The sequence below is a fragment of the Protomyctophum bolini genome, assembly GCF_963924005.1.
Source record: "Protomyctophum bolini genome assembly, chromosome: 10".
NCBI lineage: Eukaryota > Metazoa > Chordata > Actinopteri > Myctophiformes > Myctophidae > Protomyctophum > Protomyctophum bolini.
This window is the reverse complement of record NC_137871.1, coordinates 11,649,038-11,664,491: the sequence shown is the minus strand read 5'-3', so window position 1 is coordinate 11,664,491 and position 15,454 is coordinate 11,649,038. Positions and strand designations below refer to the sequence as shown.

At 43.4% G+C, this 15,454-nt stretch overlaps 1 protein-coding gene across 1 annotated transcript in view; it reads right to left on the bottom strand.

Annotated features, from left to right (window-relative positions):
• The window catches only part of tenm1 (teneurin transmembrane protein 1), a gene marked incomplete at both ends in the record, with an annotated part of 354,011 nt that extends 340,062 nt beyond the window's left edge, over nt 1–13,949 (bottom strand). The window contains one exon of the mRNA XM_080773976.1: nt 13,697–13,949. Within this exon, the coding sequence (XP_080630102.1) occupies nt 13,697–13,949 (253 nt within the window). The remainder of the gene's footprint in view (nt 1–13,696) is intronic.
• Nucleotides 13,950–15,454: the final 1,505 nt, after the last annotated feature.

The following is a 15,454-nucleotide window of genomic DNA, read 5'->3' as shown; positions in this document are numbered from 1 at the left end:
ATAATAGGACACCTATTATAACAGCCTGGGGAAAGAAACTGCTCTGCATCCGTCATGGCACTGAAGCAATTAAAGTGTTAATTTAAATGGGTGTAAATGGAATTAATCGTATGGTACCGGGCGGGTCCATTTGGTTTATTTTCAACTCTACCACGCTACATCGTTTGCTGCTAACTAAAACAGCAATACACACTCCAAGTAATCTGAGTTCCCAGAAGTTTTATTTTTCGCCACTAGGCGGGCGAGAAAGACTTCTGGGAAAGGGTCTGAGGCCAATTTTCCTAGACTACACTCCAAGTGGCGATTGATTGGACTGTTCTTGAGATGTGCAAATGACAGACATCTTTGAGGATTTTGCAGATAGATACATTGCTTTTCACACACATGCACGTGAGTAGTGAAGTCATCTAAACTCTTCAAACTGTTAAGACTAAAGCTGTCGATATTTAATTCATATAGCGTCCACTGACCAATTTACATAACACAGGAAAAGACCACTTTCAATAACAAACAAACCATGAATTAATTACCGCTGTGAATAATTCATGTTTTCCATTGCTTAACATATTATGGAGATCACTGACCCGAGTTCATAGTTTACCGACTGTTTTAATTTCATATTAACGAGAGCCTACTGTAAGTAATACGATTCATTAAAACCGAGGAGTATAATTGGACTAACTTTTCTAAGTAGCGCAAATCACATTTCCCAATGTTATTTAACTTAATTCAAAAAGCCAAGCTGCAAACAGAATTTAATCTGCAATTTGTTTTCAGAAGTCGCAAACATCATTATGTGGAAATACATCTCAAGCGGAATAGAAAGCCATTTTAATTACCACCGTGTCCTCTGCGGTAACAACATGACCAAACATGTTAACGTGTTTTCTACCGTGTGAGTGGCTCAGATACAATATAAATATTAATACAATGAATTCTGACATAATGGATTGCATTTTTTGTAGAGCTTTTCCAAGTGCTCAAAGCACTTTCCAATGGTTCATTCATTCATACGTTGGGAGGTGAAGCGGTGAACAGTCGACGCCAGCGTCCTCACTTCCCACATTCACACACCAATGGTGGCGAGCTCCGACACCGACCGACTCATTGGAGGCAACGTGGGGTTCAGTGTCTTGCCCAAGGACACTTCCACATGTGGACAGGAGGAGGAGTCGGGATTCGAACCGCCGGCCCCACGGATCATGGGAAGACCTGCTCTGCCTCCTAAGCCACAGTCAAGTACTCACAGAATTTATGTTTCATCGCCACCAGGGGGGGCGCCAAAAGGCTCACACCGCCACCATATATCTATTTATTTTTTTAAATGTTTTTGCCCATGTTAAAAAGGCGTTAAAGACGTCGTTGGCAGTCCTGGACATCATAAAAAATAAGTTAAACAAGTCCATGGCAGTCATTGAGAAGAATACATAAGTGTAACCAAGCTGTATGGTAGAGTATGTTGATACACTAGAACTAACTAGTGCATCTGCAGTGGTTGGAGTTGCTCTCCCTAGTCCCTACACTTCCACTGAGACATTATATAGACCCTGGACGTCAGGTGGGACACCTCCTAGGTTTGACAAGCAGCACTGCCTGAAGCCCATAAGACCGGGTTTGAATCCCGGGAAGGATATGAGACTTGGGGCCGATTCATACTCCTATTTTAGAGCCGAATAAAAGTGAAATGAAAACTGTCAGGATGTGGAAGACATTTTTAGAATCTGATCTCAGGTCTTTTAAACATTGAGGATTTGACTGTGTAGTATATGTAACGGTGTGACACCCCTACTCGGTCTGTCTGGGTCTGTTCGTCTCTCTCCAGAGACTAGTGTTGTCCCTGGAGGCATTGGGGAAGAGATCTAGATGTCCCTTTGTGCCGTTCGTTTGGACTGAAACGGGTCTGTTTGTTGTTCCCTTTCGACAACGCAGCACCCGTTCACAGCAACAGATCACTCACAGATCACTACATGGTTATCATTTTTATCAACTTTTAATTAATTTAAATTTATTTTGAACATTCTGTTTTCAACTTCAGTTTCAATTTCAAGTTTTAATTATTGGTTTTTTTTAAACGGGTTTTTGCAAGTTCAGTCTTATTTTTTTTCATGATTTAATTTCCATGTATTCTGGGGTAATCTCCTAAAAATAGCATGAATACCAGACGTGTAAAGCAGCAGAACGATTTGGCGGCCTATTTATTAAGCTCACCTCATTCACTGCCGTTCCTCTTTGCTATCTGTGACGGTGCTTGTTTTGCTCCCGCCGCCACCACCAGTGGGCGCCGCTTCCCCTAGCGTTCAGTTTTCCCCCGTGGAGTTTGTTTTGATATTTATCTCACTGTTCTTAACCCACTTAGACCTATACGTTCGATTCTACTTAATGTCTTCTAAAACATGACAGTTTTTCTGAAAAACTGTTTCTGTGTCAGTGGTGCTCAAACTATTTCGGGGACCCCCGATATCATATGTAATTGACTGCCAAACCCCCCCCATCTGAAAATACGTTGTTCCAGGCAGGGACCTTCCAGAAGCAAAGATTTGAGTTAAAATGTTCACTCTGTAATAATATATTCAAAGATTTGAGTTACAATGTTCACTCTGTAATAATATATTCAAAGATTTGAGGCACATTTTCACGATTTTTCTAAAAAAGCAGACCTACAAGTCCAAGCTCATAGCGCGGCACTATGAGCTTGTAGATCTGCTATCTTTCAATAGCTAAAGTATAACAATAATGCTTTAAAACACCAAAAGGGGTTCACGCCCAAAATGGGTTAAGTGGTTGTCTTCTAAAGTGCTGATCAAGGAGTAATATATAGCTGAGCCTGAATGCCAAGATCAAATATAATATCTGATATTTTAACTAATTTAATAATAATCCGCTGGGAACATTATTTTCTGTGTTTGATCCAGCAGTGTGCTCCTCAAGTGCACAGAGGAGCAGTTACAGCAGCTATGTTGAACGTGTCATCCCTATTTTGGTTATGCGTTTTAAGTTAAAACTTCAGAAAGACGTTCCTTCTTTTCGAATCAAACCGTATAACTATTCATTGCACGAAGAGTAAAAAGGGCTTAAGTGTCTTGTTCAGGGACACTCGGGACTTTTCCGACTCCCAGAATCTGATTTGTGATTATAGCTAAAGTATATCCTACACGGTATACTTGCATTGATGTATCCACTACACAGAGAACATTGTTTTGGAGTTATTTATTCTGGTTGTGGATTTATATTATTCCGTTAGTCTACTACTGCTACGACTGTAGTATGACAACATTTCTCCTCGGGGATAAATACAATCTTCTAAATCATTTTATTTTCCTTTGGCAGAAAGGTTTGCGTAGATTTTGGCACAGTGAGTCAGGTTGTGACATATCAATGGCATCAGCCTACAGGCCTATTTTCCTCCTTGCTAATCTGGGTATTATTGTAATATCTGCCATACTTATTGGTGTAGGCAATGTTTTGTGATTTCCTCTGTAAAGCACTTTGTGACTGCTCGTAAAAGTTTCTCATGTTATCAAGAAGTTTATTTGACAACATGACACCACCGATTAAATTGCACTGCAATTGCGTCACTATAGTTCAATATGAAACAAATATAAAAAAAAGAGAAATCAAGTTGGCCAGAAAGATGGCATGAAATCGGCATGAAAATACACCCTTTGGGCAACACCAGCACTCGTCCAAATGCAGCCAAACGCAACACAGGATTTGACGTCCTTTGAAAGTCCTCTGTAAATCCTCTGTAAATCCCTCACATCTCTGTGTCACTGTTCTCCAGGACAACGGGAACTTGTCGATGACGTATTGGAAAAAACAAACAAACAGAGCCTCGCCGACCGGACGATTCCACCGTCTCGCCTCGATCTGAAATGATTTCTTTGTGTTCGGTGAGAACGTGACATACACACCGGCTTTCGAGAAAACAGACCGACGTGTTTCTATAGTTGAGATGTTCAACTCGACTCTTCTCTTTTTCAGCTAGCTGTAAAAGTCTCGTCGGGGTGATTTGTGGTTCGTTAGAAAGTGTCGTTACAAAATCCGTTTGCCCTCTCGTGACAAATTCCGCGCAAAAAGCATGGAATATACGGCTGTGTATATTACAGGAAACTCCCGTTAAACTCTCCAACAAACTCCGGTAAAACTCCCGAATTGTACCATCACACCTGTATATTACCGTATATTAACTGTATATGCTGCAAAACTTGAGGTTTACGGGCAAAATGCAGTGCCCATAATTGCCTTTTAACTCCTCTTTTCACGCAGTAAATCAGACAAATACATTCTGAAATACATACTGTACATGATGAAAGAAATTGAAACGTGTGTGTTCCATTCTTAAAAACGCAGTTACCCATTACCTAGATAAGGGGCACTCAAATACAAATCTGAAAGATCCACAAAGAAAATGTTCAATGAGAAGGTATGAATGTATACTATAACTAATTATCATCATCATCATCATACTATAATTCTGACAATGTCTGAATGTCTGTCTGTCGTCTGTCTGTCACTCCCACTTTTCACACAGGCATTGACCATAATAATATGGAGGTCTTAATGAAGCCCTTTTTCCAATTTAACAAATTATAAATTAATAATGAATTTATTAGTGAAATAAAAATGTGAAAATGCACCCAGGGTGCAAGTATTACGGGTAAGGGCTAGTATTTCTAGAAATCACATAACTCCAACATTTTCATTGTTCAGGGAATGAAAAAAATGTTTTTTTTTTAGGAAATTAAGAAAACCGTATATTCTTAAAACAAAGCAATACTGCCTCATCAAAGTTAGTATTGAGAATGTATATATTGTCAATTACTTGCATGACATGAGAGGGGGAGAGGTGGTGGAGTTAGCCAGTTTGAGGGTCCAACGGAGGTTTTTTTTTTCCAGTCCAATAGTATTTTAACGAACACACAGACGTAAAGGGTGTTCAATAGCACTGATTTATGCAAAAGAAAAGCAATCCTCCGGACAGCAACAATATGTGCATGTTGTTGTTGTTACAGTGTGTTGTACACAGTTACTGTATATAAATTCATTTTTATTTGATTCCATTATTAGCCTACTGACTTTTTCTATTTTCTATTTATTTTGTTTATAATCATATGCTGCTGCAATGAGAAGCCATATAAAAATACGTTTCATCCTTATGTACACCTCTACACAAAATATAAAGACCACCTTGGATCTTGAACTGAGCATCATCAGTGGTGTTAGTCAACTCATTTTGTGCATTTTGTACTCCATCACAAAGCCGTTTAATCAAATCACCGGGCGGTATTTCACGTCTGCTATAGCTGGAGGAGTGGGATTTGCTTAATTTTACCTGTCATTTCCTATTTTCGTTCGCCTTCAAAAGTTCAAACGTGATCAGCGTCTCTCTCTCACTAGAGCTATACCGTTTCTTTCTTGGCATGTCAGGCTGATCGGCCTGGTGCTCGTTGAAGGGGAAGAGGGAATGCAAAATGTTTCAGTCCGGTCCCGTTTGAATTGCCGATTTGTCGTGTTTGTTACTGATGAACTTTGGAACATGCCATTTTGATCACTGAATGATCCCAATAATTACCAACCAAGGCCTGGGCCGTGGCTCAGCGGTCCAGGCACCTTGGCTGGAAAATCCAGTCTGGCAGTGTTGCCGCGGGTTCGACTCCCGAACGCCGACGGCCTTTACTGCATGTCTTCCTTCCATCTCTCACTGTCCCTACATAAAATAAAGTTGAAAGCCAAAAGTGTAATTTGCAGAATTTTGTCCCGAGATAGTTGTGGCTCGGTCCGGATGTGGGCAGCGTGCCGGGCCTATTTGAAGGTCACTGTTCCAGATATGACTGTAATGTATCGTGTAATTATGTTTAATACGGCACACTGCTGTATAAGCCTTGATTGACAAGTGCAAGGTAACATGCAATAAATCACATCGCGGAGGTAACTTCCCTTTAACATCACCCGCTGAGCACGACGACGCTGGAGGCAACGAGAACAAAGGAGAGTAGGGCAGAAGATGATGGAGTGGGGAGGTTGGATGGGTAACTTCCAAGGAAAATGAGAGGGAGAGAGAGAGAGAGAGAGAGAGAGAGAGAGAGAGAGAGAGAGAGAGAGAGAGAGAGGGCGGATAAGGAAGGAGGAGCCGATTGGGACGGTCAAAAGAAAAAAGATGAATTGAGACGGGGGGGGAGGAAAAAGAACATGCTATGAAGAGCAGAGGTTGTGGAATTATGAGGCGCCGGGCGATATGAGAGATGATCTCGTTGGAGGCAACGTAATCCATTAACCCATTCTGGGCGGGAACCCCCTTTAATTGGCGTTTTAACTATAAAAGCATTATGTTTTAGAGATGTCCCTCATTTGTCATGTCGGTATCGGGGGGGAAAATGCACAGTCTAACCACAGATCCGACACAGGGGGTAAGGGGACGACACAAATACGGCACAAATCTTTGAATGTATATTCTTTCAGAAGACCTTTTTTTATTTTTATTTCGACGTCAGGACCTAAATGGGTTAAAAAGTCACTCGGGGGCGATGTCCCCCCCCCCCATTAACAGTTGGTTACTTTAGGTAGGGTATGTGTGCTATATATAGCTCCGTACAGCCTAAAACCAACAGATGTGCTTTTTGCAGAGCAGGCTGTGCCATTGACATTTCAGCGGCTGCTTTGGGGAGGGGGGGGTGCGCACCTTATACCAGATGACACTAATGACAGGGGGGGGGGGGGGGGGGGGGGCTATTTGTTATGAAAGCGTATAAAGGCTGAGTAACTGTTTGAAACAGCGACATGCTCCGCGACACACGGCGCAGGAACATCTCCGGGGGAACACGTGACCGCCTGATGATGACTAACGACCGCCGATTGTTCTTTCTGTGGTTCGATACACACCCCTCCCCCCCTCCACACACACACACACACACACAAATTACTATACTTGTGAAGACGCCAATTTTATAAATGCTATCTTTACCTTCTTTTGTTATTAACCTTACCCCATTTAGGCCTGACCTCGAAATTAAAAAACAAAATCTTCTAAATCCTATTTAAAAAAAATAGCAGACCTACAAGCTAAGTGGCGCGCTATGAGCTTGTAGATCTGCTATTTTCCAATAGCTAAATTATGACATAATGGGTTAACCTACTGTATACCCTAAAGCCTTTGTTAACCCTATCCCTAAAGCACGAGTTATGCTTATAAGCCGGCGTCACGTACAAAGAAATGGCATGGTGAGCTTGTATTGCAGCAGCATTGTTTTTGGGACGCACCAGCACTCGTCTAAGTATAACTCATGGGCATAACTCTGATCCTAATCCCTATATACACCTAACGTTTAAATGCCTAATCGTAATCCCCAACCTTGAATGTTTTCATTAAAGTGTAAGCCTAATGTTTTTCTTTTCAAACCATAAAAAAACAACCATTCCGAAAATGTGGCTATAGTTACATTTGGGGGCAATATACATTTGGCCTGCACGCACACACACGCACACACACACACACGCACGCATACGCACACACACAAAGAAAACAAACAACAATCATCGCCATGTCAGTCCCACAACAGGGCTGTTATGTGAGCAGTCTGCTTGTCATCTGGCGTTATGAATGGCTAATGCTGCTTGTTAGCATGGTGGGCGGGTCGCGCGGGGCGGTCTGCCGGGAGGTTGCGCGCGGCAGTAAGGCGCGGGGTGGGGGGGAGGGGTGTGGGGGGGGCGAGAGTGTGTTTATTGATCACGATGAACCCGGCACAGCGGCCGGGGGGCAGCTGATGGGGTCCGGCTTCTCTCTTAACACCGCACATGACCTCCGCCGAGGCCATCCATCAGAGCGCAGAGCGCTGCTCTATTTCTGCTGCCGTCGTCACCGCCAGGGATGAGGGGCCTTTCTATTTTTTTTCTTTCTTTCTTTCTTTCTTTCTTTCTTTGTAATGTAAAGTGCGTGTGTGAGTCGTGCGCGCGTGCATCGGTGTGGGTGTGTGTGTGTGTGTGAGGGAAAGTGTTTCGCAGCAGGTGAAGCCGGTTTGGGGCTGACCCAGTTTAGCTGTGGGAGAGAAATATCACCTCCACAGTGGAGAGGTAATTGGCTTCCTCTGACTGTCCCTCTGCCTCATTGTACACGGTAATAGGTAATTCACACAGGTCCTTTTAGAGCTGGTGGGGGTGTGTGTGTGTGTGTGTGTGTGTGTGTGTGTGTGTGTGTGTGTGTGTGTGCGCGCGTGCGTGCGTGTGCGTATTCTATATATACGTTTAATGTGTACACTAAAGGGAACATTCAGAAAATAGACCGTAAGGCCAAACAAAGAAAAGGCATTCGGTAATGCATAAAGGCCCACTTCATGACTTTTCAACCTGTTTTCATATAATTGGTCCTCACTAATGTTCACGATAAAATTGCAAAATATGACATCTACTCGTCTGTGTCTGTGTCTCTCTGCTTCCAGTGACATCATCGATGGGAATCCAAGCTAATAGAAACCGCAGGCTTTCTGTTCCTGTAAAGTTCTTTTTTTGTATTTGTGTATTCATGGACGTATTGACAAAGGTATTGCATATTGAGACTTTATTGAGAGTTAATATACTTTTCAAATAACAAAATCTTATTTGAAATTCTGCAAGAAAGTAGAGCATTTGTGATCATACTTTGTGCTTATTCTACAACATATTGCATGCAAAGACATCCGATTTGACAAAATGCTAATCATGGACTTTCTCACGTAAAATCTAAACGGGGGAAACCATGAACGTTGTTGAATTTATTATATCCTCCGGCGAACCTTCTGACGGCCATTACTGTAGATACGGTACCATGCTTGTGCGTTTACGTTGGGGAAGGTAGTTTTTTTTTTTCTCCATAGATTTAACCACGAGGCATGCAGCCACCACTAACATTCAATGCTAAAAAATAAAACAGCAGTTCTGCCTTAAAAGTAACTTGGGGAAATAAGACACCTTGACTATGTTGCAGAAGGTATTTCCCCCCCCCCCGATCATATAAAGGCAGCCATGGCTGGCATTACAACGCTGACATCGGCATCTCTGCCTCAAAGGGACTCGGGGAAATAAGATACCTCGACACTTAAGGAAGTTCACGGTGAGCTGCAACTTCTACGTATTAAATGCTGTGGGACAAATATAGCAATCAAATTGTAAATATATAAATAACACTATTTAGTATAAACGACTAGCAGCACTTAGATGACTATACCTGCACACATACCTACACGCTCAGCTGTGCCTCATTATCACTCCATCCTCACCACATGGTCGGATCCGTGGCGGCGTTTAGCCTTTTGCTGCCGGTTTTAACCGAATTGTGCTAAAAAAAATAATCGTCACACCATAGTATAGTAGGCATGTAACGATACACTCAACTCACGATACCATACGTATCACGATGAGGTTCACGATACGATTTTTCACGATATTTTCAACGCAATTATTTTCCAGATAAATCCTATTTTTTTCATGATTTATCGTCCCCTTAAGCTTTTTTCACAATTTCTATTTAACTACATTGCAAAAGTAGCATTACTTTTCATGAAAAATTACATAATTTCCGTTAAAAAAAAAAAACTGTAAACATGCTTGTTTGCCATGTTTAAACCTAGCTCTTCTTTTCTTTCATGGCATCTTAGGATAGATGGAGACCTAGTTGACAGTGCAGAAACATAATTGCCTTCCTTGATGTATTAATGAGCATCAATAACGACCATCACCTGGGCATAGTCAGACACATGCAGCTCCCCTCTGCAGGCCTCTACTACTGAAAGTGACTGCATGGAGTCGGTCTCATCTCTCTCCAAAAGCACGTGAATATGATGGAATATGATTACAGCTCACATTTCATATCACACACTAACCCCCCCCCCCCCCGATACATATCGTCGGGAAATAATATCGATATATATCGATATATACGATATATCGTTACATGCCTACACCATAGTGTTCACACAACATTTTGAGAGAGCAGCAGATTCACCAGGACATGCTTGGTGTCGTACACAGTATATAGCGCTCCTGCTGAGAAGAATTATACCATTTTGACCTGAGATCAGATTCTAAAAATGTTCTTCTACATCCTGACAGTTTTCTGAAAAAGCCATGTGTTTCTATGTCAGTGGCAGAGGTGGGACAAAGTCCCTATGTTGCAAGTCCAAGTCGAGTCTCAAGTCTTTGCTCTCAAGTCAAGTCAAGTCTCAAGTCTTTGGCATTCAAGTCCCAAGCAAGTCCAAGTCCTGAACTTTTTGTTTCGAGTCCCAACCAAGTCCTAAGCATTTTGTTTCAAGTCCCAACCAAGTCCTTACCTTTTGTTTCGAGTCCCAAACAAGTCCTAAGCATTTTGTTTCAAGTCCCAACCAAGTCCTTACCTTTTGTTTCGAGTCCCAAACAAGTCCCACCAAGACATAATACTAATTAATGATATGTAAAGATTTACATAAATCATGAGCATTTTCCACAATTCCACAACGATACTGTACTTTTCAATTTCCTCCGTGAGGACAGGGTTTAAAGCACCACTCTGTACAATGGGGTGGTTGTAGTTTGTCTCTCTGCTCTTCTATTGAGCCATTTAGATCATGTCAAAGGTCATGTCTCACCGAGACACAGGATCTGACACAAATTCAATGTTTCCCCTGAGCAAGCAGGCTATTATTATTACAATGGTAAAATGTAATTACTTGCACTGAAACCGTGTTCAAATACAGGGTAGAAGAGGAATGTTACATAATGCCTCGATCCACTTTTTCCACTCCCGATACCGATCTAAAATCATCAAAACCGATCCGATTACCGATACCGATCCGATACCGATCCTCCGATATCGATCCGATCCAGCACATATTAAGTCGCTCTATGCTTTCCCAAATCTGTCAGATAGCACACTTTTTTATCTCAGAATAATAGTCAACAAACAATAATAGTCAACAAACAAGTTCCACATGAGTAGGTTGAGAATAACTGACCCATTTATTTTTACCAACTTGAGCCTATACTTCTGTCTAGTTCTAGTGACAAATTTATTTCATTGTATTTTATGCCTTTTTTATCCATACGATTTATTATTATTATGCACATTGATCAGGTTTTTGTGTTAATACATTTATCAATCGCATAGGTAGGCTATACACATTCATTCTGAATATAGGTTTTGAAACTCATTTGCCACAATACAGCAGCTGTGTTTTTTATGGATCTATCAATGATCATCATTTAAATTTTAAGGACCCAGCAATTTGTATCCCTGGGACCCCAAATTATTATTTTGTATTTGTTTATATTGTAAAATCAATGTCAATTTAGAGTGTACAAATGGAACCTATCATTTGGCTGGGAGTGGGGACCCCTGATCCCCAAACCGTGCACTGTCCTACAGCTACACAGCACACTGTCTGTCCGTGACAATGTAACTAGTGACGCCCGTTTATTTAAGCATTGGTTAGCACTTAAGCAGTTATTAGCATCATAGCATGGTCTGTCACATAAGTATTGACAAACAGCGGTCATATTTGTCAAGCAAAACTGTTGGGGACTGTGGGGAGATATCATTTTAAGAACATGAGCATGTCGTCATGCTCAGCTCAGCTGTCAGCATGTTGCGCTGTTCCGTCTCTCTCGTCTAAGATGTTGACGCTAATCAATGCTAAAGATTAGCTTGCATGGAGCTAAGGCTGAAACTTTGCTGCTGTAGTTGCCACGGTGGCGAATCCATTTTTGCACTCGGCTGTTGGGTCTTTTTTGTTTTATAATATATAATACTCCCATAAGGGAGCGGCAGTGCTGCTTTCTCTACACTGAGTAGCAGCGCGCAGTAATGGCTAGTGGCTAGCCTAGCAGCCTGCACTGTGCAGCATTGCCACTGTGAAGTGTGACTGTCTGCGGCTGCCAATGCCTCTGTAGCGCAACACTGCTGGAGGAATAATGTCCTGGAGTGGAGTGCTGGAATGGACTGGAGTGGAGTGCTTGCAGTGCTTTTCGCTGTAGTCCGATCCGATCCAGATCACGTTTTTTGGCTGATATCGACCAGATATCCGATCCGCGGCATCACTTTATAACAAACCATTTTACATGTCATACAAAAGATAATCAGATGCTGTAAGGTATTAAGTGACTTGAAAATGTTCAAGTCAAGAGGGCTCAAGTCAAGTCAAGTCTCAAGTCCTTGGCGTTCAAGTCAAGTCAAGTCTCAAGTCTTTGGCATTCAAGTCCCAAGCAAGTCCAAGTCTATTTTTGATTTGATCAAGCAAGTCTAAAGTCATCAAAATCGGGACTCGAGTCCAAGTCGAGTCTCGAGTCTCGAGTCCAAGTCCCCACCTCTGGTCAGTGGTTCTTAGACTTTACAAAAATAGTAGCGCGGTGGCGCGCTACGAGCTCGTAGATCTGCTATTTTTCAATAACCAAAGCATAACATGATGCCAACGTCATGTTCCCGACCCCAAAATGGGTTATACATGTAGGCGTCAAAGGGTGTTGCCCGGGGACACTTCCGACACATGGACCGTGTACTGCTGTAGCTGTCCGATGAGTTTTTAATCCAAATGTAATGATGAAATTGAAGTGTTGTGTACAGTAAAAGTAGTGCAATCCAATTCAAGTGAGATGTGTGTTAAGTCATTCTGAACGGGAACCCATTTTGGTGTCAGCATCATGTTATGCTTTAGCTATTGAAAAATAGCAGATCTACAAGCTTGTAGGTCTGCTATTTTTGAAAAATCGAAGAGCGACTGACATTTTTAGAATCTGATCTCAGGTCAGAATGGGTTAATCAGACCAGTGTGGTGTCCAGTGGAAACCTCGTATGAATCTGATCTCAGGTCAGAATGGGTTAAGTCATTGTATATGTAGTTGTATCGTGGGCTAAGACAGCTCTGCTGTCAGACAGTATGGCTGCTGTGTGTTGTGGGGTATATGCTGTGGAAAGAGACCCGATCCGGCCTAATAAAGCCTAGGATCCATGTCCATGTTTATTGCTCAGCTCCGTTACTGTGAGTTTATTAACAGAGCAACATTGTGAAAGGAGGTATTGCTTTCAGCACCATGGACAGAGACTATACAGCCTCTGTCTGTCTGTCTGTCTGTCTGTCTGTCTGTCTGTCTGTCGATTAGAGATGTCCCCGATACTGTATCAGTATCGGGAAAAGTATCGGATCGGCCCTTTATTTGGTCATATCGGGTCATATCGGTATCGGTGAATATGCCCAGTCTAACCACAGATCCCACACAGGGGAGGTATAAGGAAGGGGTTGACACTATATGGCAGGTAAATATAATGTTGGGAGTTGTGTGGAGTTTGCTTTGGATTTGCCCCAAACTGCCAAGTGCACATTATGAGTGAGGAGTCTGCTATGAACACAACACGAGATATATCGCTAGATAGCTATAAAAACACGACATGAGATCACGACACTGGTATCGGTGTTCAGTATTCGGTATCGGCTAACACAGAAAATGGAGGTATCGGAAGCGAAAAAAGTGACATCCCCACTGTAGATGAAACCAAAATATCCCAAAAAGAATTCGGCCACGCGAGCCGGGTGGCCAAATTGCGGCCATTTTGTCTAGCCCAGAGGCCCATATACTACTGTATATCCGGCGCACTGACCCGTCTGATGGGGTTCTACACCTGTCTGATGAGTGTTGTAAGTACAGTAAGCACGCCTGGCTATACCGAGAGAGAGAGAGAGAGAGAGAGAGCGTACAGTACCTGGCTGTTGCGGCTGCTGGCCATAGTTCCCCTGCCGGTCGCGGTGGTGGGACCCCAGGGTGAGGCGGAGCTCGTGGGTGTAGTCGGGGAGGGTCTCGCGGGAGGTGTAGGAGCGGTGGTGGTCGCTGGCGCCGCCCCCGCCGCGGCCGCCGCCGTCCTCGCTCTCGTCGGACGAGCTGGTGTAGGACATCTCCATCTCGTGGCGCGTCCCCTTGGACAGTGGCTGGTAAGGCTTGCTGTCCATCTCCTCCATGTCCTCTTTAGTCACTCCTCAGCGAGACCACGGCACACGGCAAGGAGTCTGCAGAGGAGGGGCGGGGAGGGGGAGGGGGAGGCGAGGAGGAAGAAGGATGAGCCGGTGCGGAGAGAACACAAAAGAAGCAGGGGATGAGGAGCGGGAGGAGAGGGGAGGGGAGGGGAGAGAGAGGGAGACGGGGGGTAGAGTTCTGTTATCCCATTCTGACCTGAGATCCGATTCATACGAGGTTTCCACTGGACACACACTACTGGTCTGATTAACCCCATTCTGACCTGAGATCAGATTCTAAAAAATGTCAGTCGTTCTTCGATTTTTCAAAAATGGCAGACCTATACAAGCTCGTAGCGCGCCACTCGGCGGCGCGCTGTGAGCTAACGTCAGAAATGGGTTCCCGTTCAGAATGGGTTATTGAACAACACAGTGGAACAATTTGGCAACATCTGTTCGGTTCCAATTTACAGTGTGCACATTTTTATAAATGGTGTTTGGCTCCTTTCACATTTCACAGCAAAAAGGTTATAGTTTCGAATCAAACGGAGTCGGCAGAGAATAATATAATACGGTCGGATTCGCGGTGGTGGTGTTTTGCCTTTTGCTGCCCGGTTTTACCTGAACTGTCCTAAAAAATTATCGTCACGCCATAGTGGGTTCAAGGGTGTTGCTCGGGGATGAGCAACAGGGAATAATAATACTACAATGCAATGTACAAAATACAATTGTCATGTTCGGACATGTTTGAAACATGCCGAAACGGGCCAAAAACCAAGCGCTCTGTGTTCCGTCAGCTTATTGCCATTTTTTCCCCCGTTTTGTCATGTGTGTATTAAAGCGCTCTCTCTCGTGTCTTAAGAGATAATTTCAGATAAAACGGCACGTTTTGTTGTGACAAAGCTCCGCGTCTGTCACTCCCAAGTGCACCGTGTGAATCCATTAAAGAGGCGATGAAACGCTATTAGACACGAGGCTTTGCGCGGCTCCGACGTCCCTCCTCAAACGGGGAGCGCCGATAAATCACATCTTTCATTCAGTCCGACGCACTCTCTCTCCTCTCTCTCTCTCAACCACGTCAAAAAATGTACTCTCTGATAACGCGCCTTTCGCACAGATTGCTCACATCCACCATAACTAATGATTGATTGGGGAACGACGATTAGCCCCACAAGAGGGTGTGATTAGAAAATACTTCGTTCATATCAGTAGCCCCCCCCCCCCCCCCCCCTTCATAGTGTGTGCTGTGTGCGTTTTGCCCCGAGGCCTTTCTCTCTCTGCTTTATTTCCTGCAGATATGAGGGGCTTCTAAATGGAGCTTGAGAGGGTCATTGCTCATAGAGACAAAGTGCTGTGGTATTGACCTCTTCGGGGAGTCCTGTAGTCCATATATCAAAGCCATTAGAGCGTGCCTTGCTCAATACCTCAGAGATCTCGCGGCGCGGGGTGATCACCACTAGTCCGACACAAGTTTACAGCTGACCTTTCCACCACCGCAGTAATGCTTTTAT